This window comes from Egretta garzetta, unplaced genomic scaffold (assembly GCF_000687185.1).
Source record: "Egretta garzetta isolate BGI_Z169 unplaced genomic scaffold, ASM68718v1 scaffold245, whole genome shotgun sequence".
Taxonomy (NCBI): Eukaryota; Metazoa; Chordata; class Aves; order Pelecaniformes; family Ardeidae; genus Egretta; species Egretta garzetta.
The window spans coordinates 1,167,781-1,175,832 of record NW_009259721.1 but is presented as its reverse complement, the minus strand read 5'-3'; the positions used below and the strand labels follow the sequence as shown (position 1 = coordinate 1,175,832).

Sequence of the window (8,052 nt, the reverse complement as noted above, 5' to 3'; positions counted from 1 at the left end):
GGTTAGGAGGGCGGCTGCCAGGACCCTTTGGTGAGCCTGGAGAGGCGGCCGGGGCCGACCCATGCGTCCCCTGACTGCCAGGGTCAGGCACAAAAGCACAGTAAAATAAATAACCCTGCCACGTCCCCTGGTAACGCGCTTTGGCAGCTCCATCCCTGGGTGCTGCTGCGTGGGCTGGAAGGGAGGGTGGGAAGCCATGGCCTGTGCTGGATGCAGAGGACGTGGCTTCCACTGAAACCACACTGAGTTACAGGGCGAATGCTCACGGTGCGTGCCGTGGTACCCGAGATTCAAGTCCAGCTGTAAGCGTGATGGGTGGCGGGGAAGAATGCTGGCTGACACCAAGGCTTCCCTGTTTATCTTACACTTTTTTTTCAGGTTTTTTTTTTTTCTTTTTTTGAATGAGTAGTCCCACCACAGTGCCTGGGACATGGCTCTGCAGCCTGGAAATAAGCTGCTTCGGGTCACGGGCGCTCCCACGTTCTGGCTTCAGCCGCCCAGAATGCACGGATCCCGTAAGAAACTGCAATAAAAGTGTCTCATTCTGTTTTCCTAATATTAAAGCAGGATGGGAGTTTCACTTCATATTTTAGGTGCCCCATGCTAAATTCGTGCCAGGTCAGAAAGTCTGGGCAAGGACAAGAAGTGCCGGTGCCCTCGTAAGCAGGGAGGGGGCGGCTGGCAGCGTCCGGGCAGCACGTGCACCTCCGGCCGGGGGGGCTGCGGGGACACAGCCTGCTCGGAAGCTCCCCCCGTGCTCCTCTCCGCTCCGCAATTCAGATTCAGGCTGCACGGGCTGTCATCAGCTGAGCGACGTCATTAGTTTGGGCTAATTTGTTGCAGGGCCTTTAACGTCCCTTCCTCTTCCCTGCTTCCCGACGGACAGCGGCTACTCTGTCCCTTACTTTCAGCTGATCTCTGTAAACTAATTACTGTTACTGGGTCAGTGCTGTTATGAAATTATCATTTTATGAGACTAAAAATAGCTCTGATCCAGTCAGCAAGCCAATCGCCTCCCTTCATCTCCGGTGAAAACAAAAGGTTATCTTTAATCTGGATTTCTCGGGCACTTGCTGTGATGCCGGGTAGAAAGAAAGGGGAAAAAAAGGAAGAGGAGCTTAGGAAAATGCCTTAAATCAGTTGCTATAGATGCATCTCCGCCGAGGTTTCCATTGGTACATTTAGCAGTCACGTTGTACCGTTACTTGGCCTTATTCAAAATAATTCACTTCTCGCACAATAAGTTTACCTGAAAGGAAAGTTATTTTGCCTTGCCCATGGACAACGGTGGGTTTGCACAGATGTGCCGTCATTACAAATACCCAAAGCCACAAAAAGCCTAAGGACAGATAATTATTTTTTTTTTTTTTAAAGAGAGCGAAAAATCCAGTGAATCCTACTTGCTCTGAGAATGACTAAAGGTATCTTAATACTTCTGGGGTCCTGGTGAATAGAAATGGCTCAGAATGAGATGCTTGCCTGAGATTTACATCAAGATAGCGAAGGGAAAAGGTTCCATCTGTAGTTTCTGATACAAAGACATTTCACACACCGTGTCTGTAAATCCATTAGGAGGAGAGAATTGATGCGCATTTTGGGAAAGACGAAGCTGGAGTCAAGAGAATGAAAGCCCAGGAAAATGGCTTCTTTGTGCAGCTCCATCAATTCTTTGTTTGATTGGACTTTCTATGTATTAAATTCAAGCGGTTCTTTGGCCTGCGGATGTAAGAGTTGTTGACTGTGTGGGAAATGGTGAGAGTGATGGAATTTCAGCGCCTGCCTTTACAAAGGAAATATCCCACTTCTCATCCGTCTTTCCGTCGATGATGCTAAATATGCAAAGCAGTGTTTCTATTAAAGCAATTTTTCTGGTTCGGTTTAATGGCAGCTGCTGAAGCACTGGCACACACAATGGGATTACTGGGCCGTCTTTCCAGAGCAGCCAGGAGTGGCAGCGCTCCAGAGATGATTTATTATTTTCCTTACTTTGCAAACTCCTCTTAGTTTGCGTGGAGGAGGGTGAATGAAGGTTACCATCGGCCCGAGCAGCTTCAGTGCTTTGCGTTGGAGAAGTAACTGCAGAGAGATCTCTGCTCACGCGGTCGCTGGCAGCGTTGGCAAGGAACGCGGTCAGCATTCTGTGAGTTCACGCGAGCCTGGCCAACAACGGCTCGGCAGCGAGAATCTCACGTGCTATTTCGCCACCTAAATTCCAACCTCTTCCCTGCCCGTGATTGCATACCAATAAAAAAGAAAGCCCAAGAAACAAGCGATGGTTCTGTCAGGGGGTGGTCGGGTGTCGGTCCTCGCGCTCGCTCTGACCCGCATTTTGCAGAACCACAAGGCACCAGCTTGAACCAAGACAACCCAAACCGGACCCCTACCCCCCAAATCCCTGCTCTCTAAGCACGCAGCTAATGAAAACCGTAAGAAATTTCAGATCCTGCTCCAGCTCGGGCTGTTGACATAACCAGGCCAGCACATCTGTTTTATTGACTTCCTAGCGTTAACCTGGTTCCTTCGACGCATTTTATAGACAGGACTGGCTTCTCCGGGCGCACTGGTGCACATCTTTCATACCCATTGACCAGCGCAGCCCAATCTCAAAGAGGGATAGCGATCTCGAAACCATTATGTTCTTGCAAATTGGAAGGGAGACAGTCAGACAGAAGATAGATTCTCCTAGGACCACGCCGAGGGCGGTGAGCTGCGGGAGCGCAGCCTTCGCTAGGCAATAGAAAACCACCCGGCACATCCCTCAGCTCGACCCAGAGCAAAATCCACCAACAACCCCCATTCCTCAGCCTGCGCTAGCGCTGGTTTCTTGACAGCAATGCCCCAAAGATCTCGGTGCCGATTCCCCCTGGGGTGCGCCGCAGGTTTTTCGCCCTCTGCTGCTGCCGCGGCGAACGACAAGGTGCTGCCTAGGCTGCAGGTCGCAGGCACCACCCCAGAGTGCTGCTGTTGTCAGGTGAAATGGAAACGGCTGTAAAAAGCTTAGAAAAATATGTGCTCTGGGCAAAAATGGTGTGGGGTTTAGTAGCGCGAGGGGTCTCCTACCGCGGCCGTGTCTGTGGTGCCTGCTGCCGGGCAGAGAAACACCGGGCTGCCCCATCCACAACCAAGCCCTCTTTGAAGTAAATAAAACCAACACGCTGGTAAGAAAATTTATGGTAATTAAACCATCTCTGTATCGATGTAAACCTGAAGGCTATTGGGTATCAAGTCAGCTAAAAATGAAGACAGGGACACAAATGCTAATGGGAACCTGCACTGTGCCCCTCCGCCGCTTTCGGCAGCGCCCACGTTTCTGAGGCGAGGGTCCCGGGGCCCAAAGCTCCGGCAGAACAGATCGGGGGTGCTGGCAAAGCTCATGGCGATCGTCGTGGTGCTGTCGACAAGGGCGAGAGGGAAGATGGGTAGCTTGGCCTCTTGAGAAAAATGTTTCTGCATGAACTGGATAGCTGATTTTGAATTAATTTTGAATAGTTGTTTCAGTAATTCAGATTGATTTAAGATGCACCCAAGAATAATGCTTTCATTATAAAACCTCCTGAGCAAAATTTAAATCGTGCTAAATTAAAAACATCCTCTGTTAAACCAGGGCTGAGGAGCACAGCAGAGGGATCGGAGATGCAGGGTCAGGATAATTTAATTCCTTGGCTTTGTTTCCCATTCCAGAAAAACTGTTGTACCTCTCTCCTTGGGCTGTCAGCTACCTAAGGAGCTTGCAAGGCCTGCGTTTCCCAAAACTGATTTGCGCAGTAACCCCACTAAAGCAGCACTTACTCTATTTCATGCATGTTCTTCACCTTCAAGAAGAAATGCATTTTTATTGCTTTTCACTCAGGGGTCAATCTGGAAATTCAGTTGCATCCTAAAGACACTTAGGAATCGGGAATAACAGTGGTGGATGCACAGTGGGTGGGGGTAATGGTTTCCTAACGCTGGCCTTATTTGTTGTAAGAAAACTTTCCCTTTCTATAAATTGAGCTGATTTTTTTAATGTCTTAATAACATGAGAAAAGTTATCCCGCATGTTCCAAACCACTTTTAGAAACCACTCTGCCACAAGCAACGGGGGAATTCCGGTGCCAGGGAAACGTTCACATCTCTGGATTTAAATGCTTCCAGTGTTCAAAACAAAAGACACGTCCCTATGTGTATGGGTTGGAGTTAAACGCCCTTGCGCTTTATAATCCCTTGTTTTAAATGCTGGCTGAACTTTTACAGGCAAATGGCAGAAAATAGTTAAAATATTTCTAAAGCCCTGAGCGTTGCTGAACTGCCGGCAGCGAGCTGGTGGCCCTGGACCAGGCAGAGTCTGGTGCACGAAGCAGCGCGTGGAGAGACTTTGGCTGTGGTTTTGGCGACGTCTGTGTGATAGGAATTGCCGGTGCTCTCGTTAGTAACAAGGTCCTTCCAAACATATTGAAGAGACTTCCAAAGAGAGATGCATATGAAATACTGGATGAAAATATTAATTTGCCTAAACGGAAAGGTTTTACGGGCAAAGGCCAGGGGCTGTTGACCGCCCACACCGCACGGTGGGAGTCAGGAAGGTGGAAACAACCTGGAGCCAAAAGTTTCGTTTCTAGAGTTCTTGCGTTTCTGGGCCGTGATGCCAAGGCGTGGGTAAGGGCTGTTGGGCGAGCCAAAGGCTGGCACTGGCACCGCCGGCACCTTGCCCCACCAGTGCCGTCCCTGCACCCCCGCAGCTGGGGCCCCACCACCGCCCTGAGCTCCCCCCGCGAGCCCGGAAGGTGCCTCTCCACGGGGCTCTGGCCGGGGCTCTGCCGAGCTGCTCTGGCAGGAGTTAGGTTCTTAGGGCTGACGGTAGTGACGTCTCTTTCTAGCACAGGTTTTGGGCAAACCGATGGAGAGTGTTTGACCTTGGGTACCGGGGTACGGAAGCGCTGGGTAACGCGGTCGTGGGCGGATAGGTGGTGTTGGAGAGCACAGGCGCTGCTCCTGTCGAGGTTTCTGAGTTTCTTGTCAGTCTGTGGTATGACACTAAGCTTAGCTGACAGGCCATTTGCTAGACACACCTATTTTAATTAAAATCCCGCAACCAAAATCCCAAATCAGTAATACTAGAAGTGTAAGCTTTAAAGTCTTGACAGCATTTTATAGGTCCCTTTCCAATGAACTCTTACAACGCTGGGTTTAAATGTATAATTTTAAAAATTCTTGTCAACTTATTAAAGGCACTCATTCATCTATAATTTCTGCGATTACAAGAGACTGTGAACACTTTGGAGTCCTCAGGAGCACTCCGGTTTGTCTATCCATGCGTTCAGAAAGGCAGGGAAGGAGAACAAGACCAAATCACGGCACCGACGGGAACAGAGGCTTAATTGCACTACAGCACATTCTGCATGTATTGCACAAAGGTTTGTTCCCAAGCAACACCGAGCGTTGCCTTGACCCCAACCGTCCTGTCACAAAGACACAACAACGTCCGGGTGAACGCGCGCAAGCGTGTGTGGACAGCAGGGGAGGCGCAGTCATTCTTGACCCGAAAGCAGGCAACTGAGCTGTATTTTCATGCTTTTCCCCCCTGCGGAGGGGACGCGCGAACAAGCCCCCCGGGACAGGCGTCCCCCTGCTACGATGGTGGGAACCGGTCACCATGGGCTGCTCGGAACCACAGGGTGGGGGAGCACTGGGACCTGAAGCCCAGCTTTGATTTCTAAGCAAGCTCTGACTCTTTTCCAGGGTACGGACCTCAGCTTTTGCCACACAAACTGGCAAACTTTGCTTAGACGTTAAAAAAGGAGGAAAAAGAGATCTTTTGGTGACTATGACAAACATGTTCTACATTTTCACTTAATGAAGAAATTCAGACTTGCGGTTGTCATATGCTCAGATTCTGTGTCTTTCTGACAGCTGAATTATGATTTTAATAATTTAAAAGTGCTACTGTGAGCCTGCTCATGTATAATAGGCACAGAGAAGTGTTTAAAATCGAAAGCAGTTCAGAGGAAAAGTGGTCACCATATTACAAGAGTGAGAACTGTCTACATCTGAGCATGAAGCTGTGTGAGCTCCCCAGTGGGAAAACTTTGCAAAGTAGCTATAAACTTTGTGCGCCGCCCCGATGCGTGGAGCTGAGCGGTCGCGGTCGATCACGTCGTGACTGCCTGAAGCAGCAGCCTGGGACGCCTGCGTTCCTTTACATAACCCCGCCAGGGTGAGGGCTTGGTCATTCTGCTTACAAAGGTTTTAGTTCAGAGCAACAGAAGCTCAAATCTATAATCTCAGTAGAAACATCTGTAAGACAGAAATGAAATATAAGGGAAAAAAGAGCCCTCCAGGCTACATTTCCTTTGCTTTGATATCATTATCTTTGTACCTGGCCATGGGAATGTTTGAAATTTTACTGCAACTGCTAGAACATGCTCGTATTATTTCTGAAACTCACCCCTAAACACAGACAAGAAGCCCGTATCCTGCTCAATTAAGTAAAAACCAGATCACGTCCTGGAGACCGCGGAGTATTTTCAGTAGTACAGCAGCCCACAATATGCACTCAAATTCAGCAAAGCTGTAATTCCTGGCATGTCAAGTGAAGAAACAATGACCGGCATCGTGAAAGGAGACCACACGTACATCAGCAACCTCGCGTAAACGCTGTGGCTCGAACGGATGTCTGCAAAACCCCCTAAGCTCTGGCTGTCAGCTCCCCTGCACTCCCGTTAACTTCCCTCTGCTGCAGGAGGAGTGCGGAACAGGACCCGCTACTCCACAGCCTTGCTCCTCCTGCACGCATTTACCCTTGTGCCAGGCATTTGTCAAGTGGATGTAAATGCTTTTTCTGCTTTATACAGCTTCACGTAAGCACAAACTGCAGAAGTTGTAAGGCAAAGAACAATGAAGCCCTTAACAGTTCCAGCCCCCTTGCAAACACGCACCCAGGAAAACGCTTAGGAGTAACTGAAGTCAAGCTCCTGGTACGTGCTTGCCTGCTGCTCAGTAAAAGAAAAAGTCGTACTCACCCCAGCGTTGTCATGGTGACAATAGTGTACCAAAAGGAAGCAGGAATACTGGTGAATTTGCTTGCCGAGGACCCTTTCTCTGCATAAAACATCACAGTTGCAAAGATGATGATTGCCATAGTGAGGGAAAAGAGGAGAAAGCCAAGCTCGGAGGCACAGCTCTTCAAAGTGTAGCCCAAGATTCTTAAGCCTTGGGAATGGCGAGAGAACTTGAAAATCCTGAAAACCCTGAAAACCCTTAGTGTCACAAAGGCTCCGCTGACATCCTCGTTGTTGGTCATCACCAAGCCAATGTAGTACGGCATGATGGCCACCACGTCAATGATGCTCATCACACTTCTAATGAATCTGTAGCGACTTGGGGCCGCAAAGAGTCTCAACAGATACTCAACCGTGAAAATCATCACGCAAGCCGTGTCCAAGCAAAAGAAAGCCACAGCGTATCTTTCCCCACATGGAAGCTCCTTGTTTCCAGGCACCGTGCCGCAAGGGACAGTTTCCACAACATTAGTGATCACAGAGACAGCAATAAAGAAACCTGTGACATAGTAAAATACTAAGGCTAAGGTGCTGGTGTGGGGGTTCTCGAAGGCTCGCCACATGGTCTGCCGGAAGCTCAGGGATGGCATGGACCCTTCTTGGTTGTTCTCTGAGTCGTTGTCATCCATCAGCCGCTCTGCATTTTCCCGCTTTCTGTCTTTGTACTCTTCATAGCAGCAGTCCCCAATGATTTCAGGGAGGATCCCATAGAAGGCAAGCTCTTCGTCATAAGCAGAGATGCACTCGTACCTGGGATAGTGCAGCTTGCCAGTTCTATAAAAATTTAAGATGCACCTAAAGACCTCAGGATCCCGGTCAAAGAAGTACTCCTTAGTGTCTTCGTTGAAGAAGAACTCCTTCTCGGTGCTGCCCAGGAGAGTGTCTGGGTATCTCTCCAGTGTAGTCCTCCAGGTCTGGAAACGCCTGCCACTCACATTGAGAATGATCAGCTCATCCTGCCTCTTGTTTTTCTCCGTTGGAGCCAGTGGCATGGGACAGTTGGCCACTGGCATCC

General features: G+C 49.4%; 1 protein-coding gene across 1 annotated transcript in view; it reads right to left on the bottom strand.

Moving 5' to 3' along the window:
- KCND3 (potassium voltage-gated channel subfamily D member 3) overlaps positions 1-8,050 on the bottom strand; it is a 120,171-nt gene extending 112,121 nt beyond the window's left edge. The window contains exon 1 of the mRNA XM_009639398.1: positions 6,999-8,050. Within this exon, the coding sequence (XP_009637693.1) occupies positions 6,999-8,050 (1,052 nt within the window). The remainder of the gene's footprint in view (positions 1-6,998) is intronic.
- Positions 8,051-8,052: the final 2 nt, after the last annotated feature.